The 21685-nt window shown below is 40.9% G+C and overlaps 1 protein-coding gene across 1 annotated transcript in view; it reads left to right on the top strand.

Annotated features, from left to right (window-relative positions):
- ADCY1 (adenylate cyclase 1) overlaps window positions 1-21685 on the top strand; it is a 562816-nt gene that overhangs the window by 243108 nt on the left and 298023 nt on the right. The window contains exon 4 of the mRNA XM_033930390.1: window positions 17229-17340. Coding sequence (XP_033786281.1) covers window positions 17229-17340 — 112 coding nt within the window. The remainder of the gene's footprint in view (window positions 1-17228; window positions 17341-21685) is intronic.

The raw sequence follows: 21685 nt of genomic DNA, 5'->3' as shown, positions 1-21685 counted from the left end.
CATTTATGCACCTAACTGACAGCATTTATGAGTGAGCATTTATAGCCTTTGAGCTGGCATAAATGATCACACCTAAAGTTAGCTGCAAAAATACAATATATAATTTTTGTTTAACACGCATCATCCTGGGGTTTAACTTTAGGAAACCTATAGAGCAGTGGTTCTTAAACATGTCCTGGGGGACCCCCGGTCAGTCAGGCTTTCAAGATATCCCCAATGAATATGCATGAGGCAGATTTGCATATAATAGAGGTGACAGGCATGCAAATCTGCCTCATGCATATTCATTAGGGATATCTTGAAAACCCGAGTGGCTGGGGGTCCCCCAGGACAGGTTTAACAACCACTGCTATAGAGAATTACTTCCTAAGTATCTAATTCACTTTAGTAAACTGATTACTTTTTCAGTATGTTGTGAGATTATCACCTTTCTTTACTGTTTTCATAAAGCCATAGTGTCACATCCAGTATATATAGAATGTTATGTTCTATGTTTATTATAATAGACCTAATCATTCTAAAGTTGAACGTGCCCCTATAAAGCTTGCGAAACAGATAGTTCACTGGTAAAAATTGAGGCTGAAATAGAAATGCTTTGGTCGTTGAACCTGTCATTTGATGTTCTCCACTACTCCAAGAAGATCTGAGCAATTCAAAATTGTATTTAAGGTTGTTGTGGCTTTATTCCTGGTGGGTCTGTTTAAGGCCACCATGTTGTGAAAATATGCAAACAGTAGCATTATCTAAGCCGCTTAGATCTAACATTAGAGTAATGCTTGAAGTAACTGGGTGAGTCCTTGGGAACCAAAACATATTTCCTACTTCTAAACTAATTAAATAAGATTACCTGACTCGTTGATCTCCTGTGTACAGTGTTATCCCTAAATTGCAGGTTACTATTGTTTTATTTGCTTTTAATGAGATATATGTTTTTTATTTAAACTTGTTTCTTTTTATATAAGCTGTTAACAATTTTGTTCTACGCTTTTTAACTTCTTAATAATTAGACAGTTAGTCTTCCCTTAATTCGTTTTAACTGTACATCGCTTAGAATTTTTTATATAGGCGATTAATCAAATAAACGTGAACTTGAACTTGAACTTGAACTGTGTCTATCAGAACACAAGGGCTATTCATTTCAGAACAGCTTTATCTGGTGTCACGATTCTCTCTAGCGTCTCATAAAGATAATGCCACATACCTAGAAGATTAGGTTTCTCATGGGGGCAATTAAAATAAATTAGAAGTTTGAGAGCAGGAGACCTTTATTTTCAAAACTATAAGGAAACTATAATGTTATTTTTGTAAAATAGGCTTAATTTACCTTAAAATAGACCCTGAGCTTTATCAAATGTATGTGTTGTGTTTTATATGCGTGTGTTGTTAAGTAAGTAATTAAGTTATTAGTTTATTTGATATACCGCATTTCTTAACAATATTGTCAGATCAAGGCAGTTAAAAAATTTTAAATAATAGGCACATTAAAACTTCCTTCTCTGTCCCAGTTGGGCTCACAATCTAAGCTAAGTGCCTTAGAGAATAGATTAGAAAAAAAAGAGAAAAAGAACCCCCAGAGAAAGAATAGGATATAATTATAAGGAACCCGGTATACAAAGAAAAAAAAAATTCATAAGAATAGAATAACAAAATAAATACATAAATGGCAATAAATCAAAGTAGAAAATGAAAAGAAAAAGGTAAAAAAATAAATTAAAATCAGTAAGAATCAAATCAAAGCAGTCCGAAGCAAGACAGTTGAGGTGGAGAAAAGGCAGGATTCAAAAAGTCAAGCCAGCAACATTAGGATCTCCAAATGCAGGGGAATAGCACACCACACCCGAAACTGGCAAGATGGGCTCCGGTCCGGAGCAACTGAAGGCAGCAGATGGTGGGACACAGACTCCCAGAGCTAATCCTAGCCTGGCACCAAACATCAGCGAGCTCCTCCAAGATGCACCACTTTCTACAGTATATGAGCAGAAATCATCATCAGGTCGCTTCCCACACACCGCTCCACAGCACCCCGCAGGCACTGACATCTGAGGAGCTGAAAGAGGCGATGAAGGGTGCACCCAGCCAAAAGCATCTGGCTGCACAACATCTGTGCGGGCCCCGCCAACCAAAAGCGATCCCTCATTGTCGCCAGTGGTCCATGGCACTTAAATGTGTTGTATGTGACACCTTATTCAGTACATCTCCTTTTAAGAAAGAAGAGCATTAGGGATATCAGCACTCAAAGTATCTATTCTCTGCTGTTCCTAACTGATCAATAAATATGCTTCTACCAAGTACTATGCAGAAATTCTAATGTAATTCTATGGGACTCATTTTCAAAAGAAAAAAAAAAGACGTCCAAAAATGGCATTAACCAGCACTTGAATGTTTTAATCGTGAAAAGGTCCAAGTGCTGATTTTTGAAACTAACTTCCTAGATATCCTTCTAGGCTTTTTGTTCGCAGTGTGGCCAAAGTTCAAGAGGGCGAGTTGGAGGTGGGATTTGGACATCCTGAGGCGATAAACATTTCCCAAGCCATCCAGGGCACCATTTAGAGGTCCCGAGCTAGACCTGTTTTAAAAGCATCTAAGTGCCACTAAGGTACCCAAACTGACCAGTTGACCACTGAAAAGATTAAGTCATAACCCCCCTCCACATTCCCCCAGTGGTCAGTGACTCCCTTTCCCACCCAAAGATGTGAAAGAAACAGTGCATACATACCAGTCTTTATAGCAGCAGCACCTGGTAAAGGAAATCCTAGTACAGCAGCAAGCAGGTGTCTGGAGTAGCCTGGTGGGCGGTGTAATGAGCCATAGAGAGGCTCATATCTTACCCAACTTACTACATTTATGGTGGAAAGTGTGAGTCCACCAAAATCCTACTATACTGCCATATAAGCATCATAGGGCAGCCATAAGGGCTATTGAAGTGGGAGGCAGGTGAGTATAGTAGGTTTGGGGGGAGTTTGAAGGGCTCAACATATATTAGAAGAGGGTTATGGTGAGATGTATATCTTGGACCCTTTATGTGAAATTCACAGCAGTGCCCTCTAAGTTGCCCTACTGTTCTATTGGGATGTCTATGTGGCCAGTTCATTACAATGCTGACCCCTCCCATTTCTAAATGGTGCCTATTTGGACATTTCTAACTTGGACTTTTTTGGGGGTCAAAAATGGTGAATAAATTTAGGCATCCTGGTGACCTAGACATTTTAGCAGCCAAGCCTTCCAAGTAGGGGATTTTCGAAAAAATAATATTTAGATGTCCCATTTGAAAATAGCCATTTCTCCACATAAATGTCTTATCGAAAATGGTCCTCCATATATATATATATATATATATATATAAAATACACAGAAATGGCTTTAAAAATTGTTCTCCCCAAACCAGGTTCCCAGAACAGCTGTCATTTCATGAAAACAGGAGCAAAATACTGATTGATTGTGCTTGCCAACCCAGAGAACAGAGAAAGGACATCCAGACACCAAGGCAGCTACTAAACTCTTAGCATAAGATATTACACAGCAAGAAAGAGACTATCCTTTCCATTAGCAAGAAGAGTGTGACCTTTGAGTCTTCAGTGAGGGTTCTAATAGGCAGAAGGAGAGTGATGTTTGTGCTCACAGCTACATCAAGAAGGATTTAAAGCTCAGCCAAAATTAAAGGGCTCCTTTTACAAAGGTGCCTTAGCGTTTTTAGCGCACACACCGGATTAGTGTGCGCTACCCGAAAAACTACCGCCTGCTCAAGAGGAGGCGGTAGCAGCTAGAAACATAGAAAATGACGGCAGAAAAGGGCCACTACCCATTCAGTCTGCCCACACCAAAGACCCACCCCCTATCTACCTCCATGAAGAGATCTGACATACCAATCCCATCTTTTCTTAAAATCTGGCATGCTACTGGCCTCAATTACCTGTTGTGGAAGATTATTCCAGCGATCAACCACCCTTTCGGTGAAGAAATATTTTCTGGTATCGCCATGAAATTTCCCACCCCTGATTTTCCACGGATGCCCTCTTGTCGCCGTGAGTCCTTTAAGAAAAAAGAGATCTTCTTCCACCTCGATACGGCCCGTGACATATTTGAACGTCTTGATCATGTCTCCCCTCTCTCTGCGTTCTTCGAGTGAGTATAGCTGCAACTTATCCAGCCGTTCCTCATACGGGAGAGTCCTGAAACCATTTTGGTGGCCATTCGCTGAACCGACTCAACTCTCCGCACATCCTTTTGATAATGCGGCCTCCAGAATTGCACACAGTATTCCAGATGGGGTCTCACCATGGATCTGTACAATGGCATAATAACCTGGGGCTTACGGCTGACGAAACTTCTACGGATACAACCCATGATTTGCCTAGCCCTGGAGGAAGTTTTCTCCACTTGATTGGTAGTCTTCATGTCTTCGCTAATGATCACGCCCAAGTCGCGTTCTGCTACAGTCCTTGCTAGGATCTCGCCATTTAGGGTGTAAGTCCTGCATGGATTTTTGCCACCAAGGTGTATGACCTTGCATTTTTTGGCATTGAAACTTAGTTGCCAAGTCTTTGACCAATGCTCCAGCAGGAGTAGGTCCTGCGTCATACTGTCAGGCATTGAGGTTTTTTCAGGCACTGTGCTTTCGTCCGATGAGCTTTTGCCTACTATGTTGCATAGTTTGGCGTCATCGGCGAATAATGTAATTTTACCTTGAAACCCCTCAGTCAAGTCACTTACAAAGATGTTAAATAGGATCGGGCCCAAGACCGAACCCTGCGGCACTCCGCTGATCACCTCCGTCGTATCGGAGAGGGTACTGTTAACCACTACCCTCTGACGTCTACCCCTAAGCCAGTCCCTAACCCATGCGGTTAATGTTACACCCAGTCCCATCGAACCCATCTTGCGGTGTGGGACGCTATCAAACGTTTTGCTGAAGTCCAAGTACACGACGTCCAGGGATTCCCCTGTATCCAGCTTCCTTGTTACCCAGTCAAAGAAGCTGATCAGATTTGATTGGCAGGACCTTCCCTTCATAAAACCATGTTGATGGGGATCCTGTAGTTTTTCCTTGTTCAGGATTGTATCCAATTGGCGTTTGATTAGCGTTTCCATAAGTTTACTTACTATCGATGTGAGACTCACCGGTCTGTAATTCTCAGCCTCTGTCCTGCTTCCCTATTCTGCGTGTTAAGGCCCTAACGTACCTTTGTAAAAGGAGCCCAAAGTGTAGAAACAAGTTTTGGAAAACAAAACCCAAACTTTGTTAAGAAACTTTCCAGAGTGTGATAATAATTATGACAATCAGGCTGATATTATTATAACACTATTTTTCTTTAGATTTGTCTATTTTTTTAAAAAATTATATTTTACTAGTTGTTTAGCCCGTTACATTAACGGGTGCTAGAAGGTAGCTAGCATCTCCCCTTTCTCCCATCCCCCACGGTAGCCAGCATCTCCTTTTCCATCCCCCTATTCAGCATCTACCATTTCTTACCCTCAGGTAGTCAATGTGCCCTCTTCCTCTCTATACCCTATTTTGAAATGCCGTCTGTGCTCGGCTGCCGCGGCCAGCAGTCACCGCGGCCTGCAACCGCCAATAGCTGCCGTGGCCTGCAACCGCCAAAAGCCGCCGCGGCCGACATCCACCTCGGACCGCCAACAACCACCACGGCCGACATCCACCTCGGGCCGCCGACAGCCACCGCGGCCTACATCCGCCTCGGAGGGGGGGAGAGAGGTGTTTCGCACGCATGCGCACTCCTATCTGCAGTGCCCTACACCACACGGAAAACGGAACACGCAATGGGAGTGCGCATGCGCGGCTTAGGCTTTTATTATATTAGATGAGTAGACATAGGACTTCTTTAAGAAAGTACAAAATGACCATAGGTCTCAATCCATGGGGAGAAAAACTCTGATAAATTATAGACCTGACGTAGGTAGTAGAACTGGGTAGAGATCTGATAGGCGACATCAAAAAAATGGGAGAGAAGGAAGAGATGGTGATGGTGAGAGATTGCAATGTATCTTGTTTTAGATATAAATTGGAGTATGCAGCCTGCAGAATTGGCCAAAAGTAGAGAAATTCTGGAGTTTCTTTCTTCTAAGGCAAATACTCGAAATACCCTCCTCAGCTCACATACCCAACATGCTACCAGGAAACACAGGCCTGACACTGCGTCATAAACCCCACACCAACCGCGCCAAGCCCAAACACCACAAGGCCTACGACTTGAGCCCCAGCCACCTGAGTGCTGAAGAAGACATCCAACCTAAGCCAAGGCCACTCAATGAAAGAATCCCACTGCCGCACTGCTTAACCAGATACCAGTGGCATACCTAGCATATGTGACACCCGGGGCCCATCATTTTTTGACACCCCTCCATCTGTATGAAAAACATGATTTTTACTAACAATCCACATGTCACACATGAATACCTAGGAAAAGGCAGCATCTTACATACTGCAGTGAGCAGTACATCAATAAACCCATTGTAAAACTAAACAAGCCAGACTAGTACAGATCAATCCTACACAGTCAATCCTAACAGAAAACCATGTCTTTTTGAACATACAGAACACTGAAAACACCTTCGCCTAGTATGTAATCACAAACTAACCCCTCCCCCTTTTACAAAACTGTAGTGTGGTTTTTAGCCATGGAGGTAACAGCTCAGAAAAAAACATTCTACAGTTTTGTAAATGGGGAGATAGAATAAAAATACGTAGACAAATGTTAAACTGAAGCACCAAGAAGCTGGACTTTGCATACAATGCAACATCACAAAAACAGCGATGCATCTCACCTAAAGCAAAAAATAAATAAATAAATAGAATTTTTTTCTACCTTGTCTTCTTTGCTTTCCTCATCTTTTTTGTCACTCTCTTCCTTTCATCCACTGTCTACCCTCTCTCTGCCCCTTCTATATGGCATCTTCTCTCTTTCTATTCCTGTTCTAGAAACTTTATGCATCCCCCTTCCATTTCTCCCTTCACCCCCATTAGTCTGGCATCCATCTTCTTCCCTTCCCTCCTCCAATGGTCTGGCATCTCTCCTCTCCTCTTCTTCCCTTCCCTCTCCCACACCCACATGGTCTGGCATTTCACTCTCTCCTCTCCCTTCCCCCCACTTCCATCAGCATCTGCTCCCTTTCTCTCCCTCCAACCCAGTTCCATGCAGTATCCTTCCCCCTTATGTCTCTTTCCCTGCAATTCCATCAGCATCTGCCCCTTTCTCTCCCTCCATCACGCTTCCATACCACCCTGACCTGCTTTCTCACCCTTCACCATGATTCCATACCACCCTGACTCCCTTTCTCACCCTAAATTAACTAACCTGAGTGGTAAGAATAATCAAAATACCAAAATGTGCTTAACTCCACTCATTCAGAAAAGTGCATCTAGCAATTATTACTCTCTTTAATATTCAGGAAGGGCCTCAGAATTGGAGCCTACGCACAGTTGTGATGTCATAGACTGAGGTGATCAGCGTAGTATTATTGCTCCTTGCTCCAGTCATCGGCCAAGGGACCTGATATTTTTACTTTTTTATCAGTTCTTTTAGATTGTTCTAATTTAATCTTATGTTAGATTTAATATATTTTTTTCAAAATTTTTTTCTTTTTTTAACTACTAAATCCCTTCTCCAGTATTCACCATTTTCGCCAAAAAAAAAAAGCATCAAATTACGGTGTCTCAATGGCCACGAATTTGGTCTTGGAGGATGAGATGTACAGTGTCTGCATCTATGAGACAAACTTGGTTTTTTCTGTTACATAGAGCATTTTGGACCCCTGTTCGTTTAAATAAGTTGGATAGCTCTAAGTCTGATAGATGTTGGCACTGCAATCTCGAAGCTGGGACTCTAGATCATCTATTATTCTATTGTCCATTTATTTTGGAATTTTGGAAATCAATATGGGGTCAAATAAATAGTTTATTGGAGAATCCAGTGGCCCTATCATATGATACTATTTTATTTGGCATGTCAATGAGTGTAAAGAGTCAAATATCCTCAAAAATTAATAAGCTCTTGCTAATTATGACTGGAGTCGCCATTCAACAAATAACTTTTAATTGGAAGAACTGGAGTAGATTAAACTTTAATTTCTGGAGGAATTCTTTGTGCCATATATATAAGATGGAAAGAATATTAGCCATACAGAAAGGACATTTTAATAAATTCAAGGATGTTTGGGGACCATTAACAGATTATTGTAATGAGTAAATAACATTTTTCCCTTGATTATACAATTGTAATTGAAAGGGTGGGGATGGGGGAATTTTTGATCTTACATTAATTGTTTGGGTTAGTAAGATGATATGGTAAGGGTGGGGGGGTGATAAATTTCATTAATTTAAGATGATTGTAATAGATATTCTAGTGTGGTTTGTAAGTTCAAATGCTATTTCCGAGTACACTTGTTGTAAGATGTAAAAATGAATAAAGAATTTTTTAAAAAAAGAACCGACACAATCCGGTTCCAGGTAAATAAAAATATATATATCTATAAATTAAACCTTGGTTACACTAAGGGCACTGCCGAAGCATATGGCCCAAGGATACATTTGGTTGCTGACATTTTATTCAGCAGTCATTCGGTTGAAGCACAGCTTTATGCATTCATTGAGGTGAAATGTACAATCACATGCAAAATTTGTATGATAATTCCCAATGGAAGATATTTTTAGACAGCATATAGGAAATATGGAACAATAATTTAAGCTGTTCACCTATTACTGTCACAGAGAGATCTGTTATCCACTGAAGCACAAGTTCATCGTAATTAAACTCAGACTGAAATTCTTGCAAATATTGTTGATGACATTTCAGTCACATTTGTAGTTGGGCATCTAAACTAAAAGCCTCAGAAAGCAGATCTGTTTTCCAAAGAAATGGCAGATATGGGCAAAGAGGCTATATAGTGCTGTAATTGTATGAAAGGAAAAATATCCTCTGTGTCTAAATGGAATTCGGCTTTAATCGAAGCAAATGTGCAAATTATGCCTTCATCAGTTATTACTTGAAAGATAAAGAAGGACATTATTTTTAATTGGAACATTATTTTTAACTGTGAATACAGTAGTCATATGATATAAAACATTTTCTTTTTTTTTTTTTTTTTTTATTTTATATTTATCAAATTTTACATTTTATAAATCAAGTATCCACTTGTACAGAAAGTTGAAGAAAAGCAGAAAAATAATACTCATAGGTAAAATACATAATAATCAACTAAATAAAAATAAATGTTTAGCTTAAATTCAGCTCAAGTCCTCTAAATTAGTTCCAAGATGGATGAGGCGGACATATTAACAGATGCTGACAAATATCAAATCAAGTATTAGGAAAACAAAGTCCCTTAGCTGAGGAAGGATATCATTTATTCAATTGCACCTCACTTGATTTCCCTTCATCCAGTCGAGTTCCTGCCAGAAAAGCTGTCAACTGGAATGGCTCAAAGAATACATATTTCTTCATATGGTACTGTATTACACATTTGCAAGGGTGTCGTAGGAAAAAGGTCCCTCCAAGAGATATAACACCTGGCTTCATCAAAAGAAACTGTCGCCTTCTTCTCTGGGTTTCCCGTGCCAAATCTGGGAACATTAATATTTTATGTCCAAGAAATTCTTTCATTTTATTCCTAAAGTACAGTACATTCTAAGCAACCAGTTTTTATCTGGTGCAAGAGCCACCGTAAGAAGCAATGTTGCCGGAGATGCTAGCTCTCTGTCCGAAAGTTCCAAGATTGCTGAAACATTAAGTGGTTGATTATCCTCCTGTTGTTTAAGTGGTAATTTAGTAGTTTTCATTGGTAAGTAATATACTTGAGTAAGTGGTGGTAATGTATCCTCTGGAATACCCAAAATCTCTACCATATAACGTTTCATCATATCTCTAGGTGTCACAGAGGCTATCTTAGGAAAATTAATCAAGCGAAGATTATTATTACGAGAAAAATTCTCCAAATTTTCCAATTTTCTGCGCAAATTTGTGTTATCTTTTACCATTGCTTCATTGAGCTGTTTTGATGCTTTTAACTCCTGTTGTATATTCAGAATTGAGTTCTTGGATTCATCAATTTCAACTTTTATATTTTTTATATCTTTTTCTTGAAGAGTAATTTTATTTTCCAGCTGCAAAAGCTGGGGCTTAACAGACTTGGCTAGGTCAGCAACTAAATCCCAGATTGAGTCCAGTGTTACTTCTCTGGGTTTTTCAATAACATATGAAAGATTGGAAATTTGAATAGTCTCACCAGTTATCAGTTGATTCTGGCAATCCTTCTGCTGGGCTGAAATGATCCCTGATGTTTCCAAATCCTCTGTACTTCTTGGACTCACCTGAAAACTCAGGGAGTCCATCTCCACGCTCCCCTCTCTGTTCTTCCTGGCCTCCGAGGGTAGGTGCTTGCTTCCTTCCGGGAGCTCCTCCACTCGTGGGGAGCTGGTAACCTGAGGAGGTGGGGGAGGTGCCCTAGCGTCGGGGCTGAGCGTAGTCTCTAGCCCCAAGGAGATCACCTCATTTCCGCCTCTCTGAGGCGTCTCCAGCGGGGGGGGGTGCCGACGCTGCCGGGATATCCTGCATCCGACGCAGGAGCTCTTCAATATTGCCGAAAGAGGGGACCGCTGAACGCCGCGAGGCTCCAGCGGCGCTGCGGCCTCTCCTCTTCGGCATCGCAAGTAAGTAATCGCTCCAAAAAGAAAATTTTCAAATCAGACTTCTCCGGCGTGCTACTCAGCGTCCGGGACCATCGGCCATCTTGGATTGCTCAAAAACATTTTCAATGTGTAGGACTATATACTATAAAAATCACATATGCTCTTCAGTATTACATAAAAAAAATATAAAAATTTTTATGGGAAAAATTCCACAATAAATAATAATGCATAAATTATATGTGTATGAAGTGTTCGGAACCCAATTCTCCCGCACTTGAGCCACTCCAAAAAAATAAATTAGGGGCCATCATCACACCTCATAGCCCCTTTATTTACCCCCTCCTTTACAAAGCCGCGCTAGCGTTTTTAGCACCGTCCACCACGGTAACAGCTCGGACGCTCACAGGAATTATATGAGTGTCAGAGCTGTTACCGCGGTGGACGGTGCTAAAAACGCTAATGTGGCTTTGTAAAGGAGGGGGTTAATCACATTCACATCAAAATTAGGTTGTTAATACAGATAATTAGAGCTGAAGCACTTATCTGTAAATGTGTGGTCACTCCAACTCCACTCATGAATAATACTTATTGAAACTCCAAGCAGCTCTGCAAGAAAAACTCTTCGTGTACACCCCGTACTCATGTATTAGTGTCATTTTTATTTATTCCCCTCTACCCAGACCTGAGTTTTGACATATAGGCATCTTCAGGAGGGGTTACAAGTGTTGTGACACTATGAAAAAATAGAAACGACAAATAAACTAATGAATAACCCCCTTCTAATAATATCAAGCTCCAAACACTCTTACAAACATTAAATCAAATATTAAATATATCAAACTAAATATGAAACTTGCTCAATCCTGTCCAAAGGAAGATCAAGGACTCCTTTTACAAAGGTGTGTTAGGGCCTTAACGCGCGGAGTAGCGCACGCTAAAATTCAGGCGGTAGTTTTTCAGGTAGTGCGCACTATAGCGTGTGCTAATCCGGTGCGTGTGCTAAAAACGCTAGCACACCTTTGTAAAAGAAGCCCCCAAGTATTAGTCATTCAAAACTGATACTTACTGAATATCACCCAACATGAAAATATTTTCACCAATACAGCTACTTCAACCATCCAGCTACCTGGGCGTTGCACAGAACGTGATGATGCATGGACATGTACGCCACCCAGGACATTCCTGACTGTACACGGGTAAAATTGAACCATACTAACATCCATCTCAGAATCCACAAACTCATTGACCTTCTCATAACCAGGTTAGCATTGGATCAGCTGATGACCCGAAGACTAAACCCATTCAATTTCAGTATTTAAACCTTTTGGGATCAAAGTCCCCCAGAAATGAATAAATTAGTGCTCTTTAAATAGCAGCCAAAGGGAAACATCACCACCATGATTAAGACTAACACATAACGATCTTATGCTACAATCTTTGTGGATTATACGAAAATCTGCAGTAGAGTAGACATGCCGGATGGTGAATAACATGAAGAAAAACCTGGTGAAGCTTGAAGAATGGTCTGAGATTTGGCAGTTAACATTTAATGCTAAGAAATGCAAGGTCATGCATTTGGGCTGCAAAAACTTGAGGGAACAGTACAGATTAGGGAGTGAAGACAGAAGAGCAGGACTTAGGTGTGATTGTATGTGATGATCTTTAGGTGGCCAAACAGGTTGAAAAGGTGACAGCGAAAGCTAGAAGGATGTTAGGTTGCATAGGGAGAGGTATGGCTAGTAGGAAAAAGGAGGTATTGATGCCCCTGTATAAGACTTTGGTGAGACCTCATTTAGAATATTGTGTGCAATTCTGGAGACTGCACCTTCGAAAAGATATAAAAAGGATGGAGTCAGTCCAGAGGAAGGCTACTAAAATGGTATGTGATCTTCATCATAAGGTGTATGTGGACAGACTTAAAGATCTCAATCTATATATTTTGGAGTAAAGGCGGGAGAGGGGAGATATGATAGAGACGTTTAAATACCTATGTAATGTAAATGCACATGAGTCGAGTCTCTTTAATTTGATAGGAAACTCTGCAATGAGAGGGCTTAGGATGAAGTTAAGAGGTGATAGGCTCCAGAGTAATCTAAGGAAACACTTTTTTACAGAAAGAATGGTAGATGCATGGAACAATCTCCCAGAAGAGGTGGTGGAGACGGAGACTGTGTCTGAATTCAAAAGGGCCTGGGATAGGCACGTGGGATCTCTCAGAGAGAGAAAGAGATAATGGTTACTGCGGATGGGCAGATTAGATGGGCCATTTGGCCTTATCTGCCATCATGTTTCTATGTTTCTATTATTGGAATGAAATTTGGTCTGTTATTCGATATATTTTTGGTATACAAGCCAACATTTCTATTAGTATAGTCATTCTCAAGTCAGAGGCTCCTTCTATTATGTTTCTTGACTCCCACCATGCTCTGTTTAATACTCTCCTAATTATTGCTCTAAGATTATTCATATCTAATTGGAAATCCTTTGATTCATTAAATGTGCATTTTTTGTGGCAATCTGTGCTCTTACAACATAGACGTGAAATGCCAGTTTCAACTAGTGCTGCCCGATGCAGAGAAAAATATTTTGATTCGATTCGATTCACCCTGTTGAATCGATTTTTCAATTTGATTCGATTCACTGTTAATGACACAGCTTTTTAAGTTTAAACATTTTATTTATCCAAGGCAATATCATGTCAAAAATAGGAACATCCAAACTATAACATAGCTGTAAAATTAGTTAGAAACATAGATTCAGAGCTTCCCCAAAGCAAATCATCCCCTAAGTTTCCCCTGCCCCCCTGCCTGATTCTCAGTTTTTCCAGGCCCCTGTCAATTCTCAGCTTCCATCCCCAATCCCAAGACTCTCCAGTCCTCCTGCTGATATCAGCTTCCACCCCCAGTCCCCCGGCTGATTTCAGCTTCCATCCCGAGCCCCCAAGACTCACCAGTCCCCCTGCTGATTTCAGCTTCCATCCCCAGCCCTGAAGACTCAACAGCCCCCCTGCCAATTTCAGCTTCCATCCCCAGCCCCCAAGACTCACCAGCCCCCCTGCCAATTTCAGCTTCCATCCCCAGCCCCCAAGACTCACCAGCCCCCCTGCCTCTTTCAGCTTCCATCCCCAGCCCCCAAGACTCACCAGCCCCCCTGCTGATGTATTTACTTACTGCCTGGACTGGATATTAAATCGAGGGGAAGAGAGGAGAAATACGGTGAAAGAGCCAGCCAAATCTAATTTTTGTTGCTGCCGAGTGCCGAGGTCTGCTGCACAAGGTCCGCTCGCTCGCCACTTGACTCTCCCACCACTCCTTTCGTTTCTTCCAATGTAACTTCCAGTTTCGCAAAAACGGAAGTTACATTAGATGGGAAGAGTCTGGCGGCCGTCGGCATGAAATAGCCCGAAGTTCCCCGAACTCGTCTTGTGGCTGAATCGGTGAGTCCAGTTTTTATAAAAATGAATCGATTCACCTGATTTGAATTGGTGAACCGATTCGAATCGTGAATCGGGCAGCACTAGTTTCTACATCCTTGCCTCTGCGCAATAAATCTACAAGGAAATGGACCATTTTTGAAAATTACTTAAACTCTACATAATTGTATACTTCTTCTTAATTCTATTGTTAAATATATTCCAATACATGCTTTCTTTCTTTTTTCTTCTCTCTCCGGATCTTCTTTCTTTTCCCTTCTATTTCTACTCATATCTTCTTTTTTCCCCCTTTTTGTTTCCACATGATATTTGTACCTAATGGATTGTGGAGTTTATTTCTTGTACTTCTGATGTTATCCATTTTCCATTTTGCATTGTAACCCCTCCATCCATATTGTTGAAGAGTTTGTGTTTTGGTTTCCTTTTTTGTATTTTGATAAAAATTTTCAATAAAATTTCATGGATCCACAGGTGGGGCCTAAGGCGCCTGGGCCAATCAGAATAGGCTTCCTAGCTTCCTCTGCCTAAACGCCCAATCTCCACTATGTCTAAAGGTACACCCACACCACGTCTACACATTTTAGCCATAATGAAACAAAACAACGTCTAAGCCACAAATGTCCAACAGAAGGGCTTAGGCCAAAAGGGGACTTAGACGCTTTTTTTGATTATGCCCCTCCACGGGTTTTCTATTTTATAAAGGAACTTAGGTATCTTTACAAAATACTTAAAATAAGCACATTTTCAGATTTTTTACATAGACTTTCCCTTATAAAATTAGCATCTTCATATGGAAGATTCCTCTTCATTTCTTATACAGCAAAATACTTAACTGCATTATTAATGATTTTGAAAATGCCATTTGTAGTACAACAAACTCAGCAAACATTTCAAATATTAAGAAGAATAAGAATAGATTGCTCCTTGTTATGACTGGGATTGCTATACAGATGATCACAAAAATTTGGAAGAATTGCGATAGACTGAATCATACATTTTGGTGGGAATCACTGTGCTTATTCTATTGGTATGAACGTATGAATTCGGAACTAACTGGTCATTGTAAAAACTTTAATGAGATTTGGGGCCCATTAGCAAATTTTGTTACCACTAAAATTTTGTATAAGCCTTCCATTTTTAATAGAGTTTTATACACATCCGGAATGGGAGGGGAAGGGAGGGGGAAAAGATATTTCTATTACTATTTGATAGTTATAAGTGCTGTTTTATTATACCAATTGTTGTATTTTTTATATGCACTTTGTGTATGTTTTAAAATGAATAATGATTAAATAAAAAAGACGACATAATTGACAGCAAGGTTATTAATGAAAGTCAGCAAATTTAGTGCAAAATAGAGATAATTTCACTTCCTATACAAATCAACTGCTTAAAAGAATATAGGGGTCGTTTTACTAAGGCGCGCTAATGCATCCATAGACTACAATGGATGCGTTAGGGCTAAAATGTCTAGCGCGCCTTAGTAAAAGGACCCCCTAATTTGCTTAGTGTAATGGCTAATGGTTGCATGGAAAACAGGAACAATAGAAGCAATAAAGAGCATCCTTGCCTCCTTTCTTTGCAAATTTCAAATGAATTGCAGGGATGATCAGGATATGTGCACTTGTATTTGCATAAAGATCTTTAGGCTCATCCAAGATTATTAGCAACAAAATAGTCCAAAGCTCAAAATAAATAGACACATTTTTTTTTTTTTATAACAAATGAGCCCTTTTACTAAAGCTTAGCGTGCAGTAACAGAATTAGCACACACTAAATGCTAGGAAGCCACAGGTACAAGGGGCCACTGAAAAGTTCTCAGCTCAACCAACAAAGTTGGGGCAGTCTCCATCGAGGGCTATACACTTAGAGCTTCTATGAGACTGCACTAGCAGTTTGTAGCGCGGGGAGCCTCGCTGAATGGCCCGCGCTGCTCCCGATGCTCATAGAGTTTCTATGAATGACAGGAGCAGCGCGGGCCATTCAGTGCGGCTCCCTGCACTAGAAAGTGCTAGCACAGATTCGTAGAAGGGGGGGGGGGGGGTTAGTCCAGCGATTTTCCACTTTTTTCATTCTGCATTTTTCCGATGGAATGAAAAAAGTGGAAAATCACTGAGCATAAATCTGGAAATGGCACCTGCCACGGTAGGCACCTGCAAAATGGGCATGGAACAAAGCCTGCAGTCAGCCCACCAATAGCCAACAAACCAAAGGATGTTGGCTGTGCAAAACTATTCATTATATTATCCTCTTTCAATATCACTTTCATGATCACAGAACACTCAAGGTGGTTTACAGCAATTTAAACAAAAATGATAAGAATTGGGCTTTTGGACCTGTGGTACCATGCTGTAAATGTAGCTATACATGCGTGTCAGGTTATATATCACAAAGAACTGTATGTGCACAAATGTGCAACTTTATACTACTATGCATGCACTGAAACCCCCAGTGAGATTTGGCTCATTTTTTGTACCAGATGTGTGTTTTAACTGTTTTCCCCCATGTCAGATTTTATAAGGGGTAATAGATTTGATATACCACTTTTCTGTTGGTACAATTAAAGTAGGTACAACCGCAATATTTAGCTGATTAAGTGCCAAGGAATATTAGCAGCATGCATGTGCAAAGTTTGTTTTGCTGAGCGTCACACACTGTCGGATTATTTACTGTAGTCATGGCAGAAATCTGTTTTCATAGCCGTCATTTATCATTTGATGCTTGTGGCAAAAAAATAATTCATTCCCTAGGTGTTAAAGACCCCTGATGCAGGCGGAGATGCAGAAACATGGCCCATGTCGGGTCTTATAAAGTGTCTCTATTATCCAACAATTGAAGGCCCTTTGTGCTTTTTTCTTTGTTATTGAATATTAGTGGCCAACCCCGACCAAGTGATTTAAATGGTCAGTGGCTGGCTAAATCACTTTGATTGTTGATCCCCTTATATTTTATTTTTTAATATCTGGTAGAACGCATTTATTTTCTTCCCAAATATGAGTCAGAAAGGATAAAGCCACGTTATCAATATGTATATGTTGTCTGGCAGTTTCCTGTTTCTCCATATTTATGTTTGGAATATAGCTCTGAGTATCACTGGGAAATCCATATCCCTAGAACTACCTGGCATTAACACTGGCTTCCTTTTTATTTCAGCATTTTGTTTGCGGACATTGTGGGGTTCACTAGCTTGGCATCACAGTGCACAGCCCAAGAGCTCGTGAAGCTTCTAAATGAACTCTTTGGAAAGTTTGATGAACTAGCTACAGTAAGCATGCAATTTTTTTTTTAACCTGTGTATAGATTGCTTTCCAAAAACTGATGTCCTGAGTTCAGTATTTATTTGAATGTGAAATATAATTTTGATTGACTGCTGAAAACTCTTCTGCTGCAGATGTAAATAAGTAATGTCTTAATGTTCCATTATTTAAAAAAAAAAATGCCACACTCTCTTCTATCTTAATGTTCTTAAGAACATTAAGATAGAAGAGAGTGTGGTATTTATTGACAGTTTTTGAATACTAACTATTGCTATCACTCAGAAGAATTATTATTAAGGCCATTAACTTAGTGGTTCCATTATTTTAAAAGTCACCTCATGTTTTTGAAGTAATGTGTATTCTTAGCAATTATTTTGGTCTACATGCCAGAGGAGAAAGTAACTGTTAGCTGAATCAATGTAGCCTCTATCAATACAAAATAATTTATTTAAGGGTGATATGTCATGTATATCTCTTTGGATAGTTTGATTTCACTCTCTATTTTAAGTATTAATATGCATTTTCTGGTATCTAGAAAGATATATATGTAACAAGAGTAACTAGCGAGTACTATGTGATGACTGGGGAAGGCAATAGCAAACCAGCCTACTAATAACTTGCCAAGAAGCTGTCATCCAAGTGGAGGTAGAGTTACCAGATTTTCTGACGTAGAAACCTTGTCACATGACCCCACCCTGTTCTGTCCGAACCTGCTTTGTCACGCCTCCAGCTCTTCCCTATTCCACCTCCAGCCCCACCCCATTAAGCCCCCCAGCCACTCTCCCTCAAAGCCTCGCCTTCTCTGACCTCCGGGCTGTTTCTGGAGGACCTCCAAGCCTATGCAGATGCATGTGACATCATCCACACATGCTCAGAGGCCTTCCAGACGTGACTGGAGGTCAGGGCTTTCCAAAACCCAGACAAACTACCAGGTTTTGGAAAGTCTGTCCGGGCACCCAGACAGTCCTCTCGCTGGCCGATTGAGAAAAAAAGTTTGATTCGATTCAACTTTTCCTGCCCAATTAAATTGTTTTTTCAAATGTCCTGGCGGGTTTATTTTGTAGCCTCTTCACCCACCCCACCCCCTTTGCCCTCTCCTACCCATGCTGGCACTGTGGTGTAAACAAAATAGACAACAAAAAAAAGACTTTTCCTCTCTCAGTTAGGTCCTAGCTCATGCTCGTTGTCTAACACCAGCTCTGGCAGGATACACATTGCAAATCTGACATATTGTAATTACAAAACAGAAAATAAAATTATTTTTTCTACCTTTTGTTGTTTGGTCATTATTCAAATCATGGTGGTCCCAGGCTCTGGTTTCTCTTTGTCTTCTGTTAACTCATTTGCCAGAGTCTCCAGGCCATTTTATGTTTTCTTCTTTCTCTGTGCTCACCATCCATCTTCCATCTCTGTCTTCCCCTTCTGTTTCCCCTCCCTCTCTTGGAGACCGGGAATCTTTCCTTTTTTTTGTCTCCATCCCCACAGTCCAGCATTTCTCTAATGACCACTCCCCCTCCCGCATTCCTGTCCTGCACAAGATCCAATAAGGCAGTACACTTATGCTCTTCGGGCCACCGGCACCATGTGTGAAGCTTTCCCTCTGCTACTGCTTCATGCCTAAGCAGGACCAGGAAGCAATAGGAGGGAAAGCTTCCAGCTGCAGAAGGCAGCGTGCTTACTTCACTCACACCATCCCCGGAACCATCTCTCCTTATCCTTTCATCCAGCATCTCTTCCTCCTTTCCCACCACACCAAGGTCTACCATCTCTCCCTTTCCTATCCAGTATCTCTATCCCTCACCTTCTACACCACCCCTTGGGTCCAACTTCTCTCCCTTTCTTTTCCCTCCCTCCATCCCATTGTCCTCCATCTCTCTCCCTCTCCTCTGTTTTCAGACCCATTATTTCTTCGCCTTCACCTCCGCCCCTCCCCCTCAGTCTGTCATTTCATATTTCCCTCTCTTTTGACCCCCTCCCTCTGTGTAAGTCTAATAGCTACACTAGGGGGCCCTCTGAAGGCCAGCATGTTCCCCTTCTCTCCATCGTCATCCCCCTGGCCTCCCAGTCTCACTTTAAATACTAATTATGACTTGCAGAGGATCGCCGGTATTGTAGCGATTCTAGCAGGCTGCTGTTGGGCCTCCGCCGCATGTTCCCTCTGCTGCAGTCCCATCCCTCCTCTGATGTGACATCCTGTTTTCATCTGGGATGGACAGCGGTAGAAGGAACATACAACGGAGGCTGACGGCAGCCTGCTAGAATTGCTACTATACCAGCGATCCTCTGCAGGCCGTAATTAGTTTATAAAGTGAGAGCGGGAGGCCAGGGGGATGCCGGATGAAGTGGAGAGAAGGGGAAAACATGCCAGTCTTCAGGGAGCCCCCTACAGCCATGGGGCTGAGGGTAACACATCACGTGAGGTTCCCAAAATATTGGGGGCGCTCGGATACATACTGCACTGGCATCTGTTCCCCTATGCAGCACTTCCAGCCCAACCCCCCCCCCCCCACTTTGAGCTCTGACATTTGGTTTCCTAAAGCAGGAGCAGCAAAGGCAGTGGACGACCAGCAAGAGGGAGCGCTTAGGACAGGCTTTTCGCTGCCAGACCGCTGCCGCTCCTGCTTTAGGAGGCCCGAATGTATGCGGGAAGGAATGTTATCATTGAATCGGCGAGCCCTATTTTTTTAAGAAAACAAATCGATTCAAATTGGTGAATCGGGCAGCATTGTAACATGTCTGCTGTCAAGAAAGCTGTAACATGTCTGCTGTCTCAGATTCACTGAGCTCTGGAACAACCTTGCTTCCCCCCTTTGGATCCTGAGCTCTCTCCAACTCTTCCGCAAACATCTGAAAACCTGGCTGTTCTCAAAAATGTAATACCTACTCCCTCTCTGGCATCCTATGCCCTCCAAATATTCTTCTCACTTTAACCTTCATTGGAGTTCCTTTCTCTCCCAACTCTTGTAAACCGTGCCGAGCTCTACGATTGTGGAGATGATGCGGTATACAAACCTAAGATTTAGTTTAGTTTTGTTTAGGTTACTTGCAGTCAGAGCGCTCCTCGGGCCATGGTACCATTCGCCCGGGCGTCGCGTGGGGCCAGATAGAGTTGAGCTGTTGTTAAGATCTTTACATTGACTACCAATAGAAGCCAGAGTCAGATTTCAAGTTAGTATTTTAATGTTTAAGATATTATCATGGTTTGGCGCCTTCCTATTTGATTCAACTAGTGGTCTTGTTTTTGTAAGAAATTATCTTTTAATTGCAGGAATTGTCTGAAGTTAAATTATTTTCTGGTTAAAGGAATGAAATATGCTTACTTCATATTTTCAGTATCAAACAGTTGCTATATGGAATAGCATTCCATTGGAAGTGAGACAGATTATGAATTATCTCATATTTAGAAAGATAGTTAAAGTGATATTTTTTGAAGTATATCTAAACAGATTTGAGTTTGCAAAGTATAGCGTTGAAATACATGAATGGTTTTTAAGATTTTTAATGTAATTCCTGGATGCTTCTTGTTTTCCAGCATATTAAATTTGTAATCCACATAGAGCTGAGAGATCAAAAGCGGAATATAAATACTGTATTGTATTGATCATTTTGCTCAGTGCCAACAGTTATTTCTGGATATTCAAAACAGGTTCCTATCCGGGCTTTGGCTTTGAATATCTAGTTATTTTTGAGTCAGCTAAGAGATAGTCACTTAAGTCGATATTCAGCACTTAAGCGGCCATAGGTTATCACATAAAGATAGAACAGACTTTTATGTGGTCTCATTTATATGCTAAACCTGGCTACCTAAGGACTGAATATCAGCACTTAAGCAGCCAAGCAGTTAAAAGCCGCTGAAAATTAATGGCTAGCTCTGACCAAGCTTTGTCTAAATGTTTTATTTTCATATTTCTCATTTCTGTTGTCTTTATATCGCCACAGCTGTTATGCTTCTGACATTAATTTCAGATTTTTTATTTTTATTGGAGCATATGAAATGTATTCAGTTTGATATTTTGGATCTTTCTTATTATTTATAGCTTCTATGATCCATTTAGCTATTCATCTGACACTGACACCATAGTGAATTTATTTTTTTTTTATACATTTTTTGTAATGAGGAGTTTCCTAATTACTTCTGGCCTTGTGCTCTTGTTATCAGACTCTTCCCTGATTTTTCACTGCACAGTACTGCATCCAATATATTTCTATGTAGTGCAGGTTATAGTGTTGTTCATCTTACTTGTTATGTATTTTACTTTGGGTGTCAGTATTTCGTAGTCTTTCTTTCCCCCAGAAGGCAGCACATGTATCCATCTCATACAGCTCTTCTTTCTTTTGATCTGTGCCCTTTAT

Source organism: Geotrypetes seraphini, chromosome 2 (assembly GCF_902459505.1).
Source record: "Geotrypetes seraphini chromosome 2, aGeoSer1.1, whole genome shotgun sequence".
NCBI lineage: Eukaryota > Metazoa > Chordata > Amphibia > Gymnophiona > Dermophiidae > Geotrypetes > Geotrypetes seraphini.
Note: the sequence above shows the minus strand (reverse complement) of the source record. Positions and strands in the feature narration are given on the sequence as shown.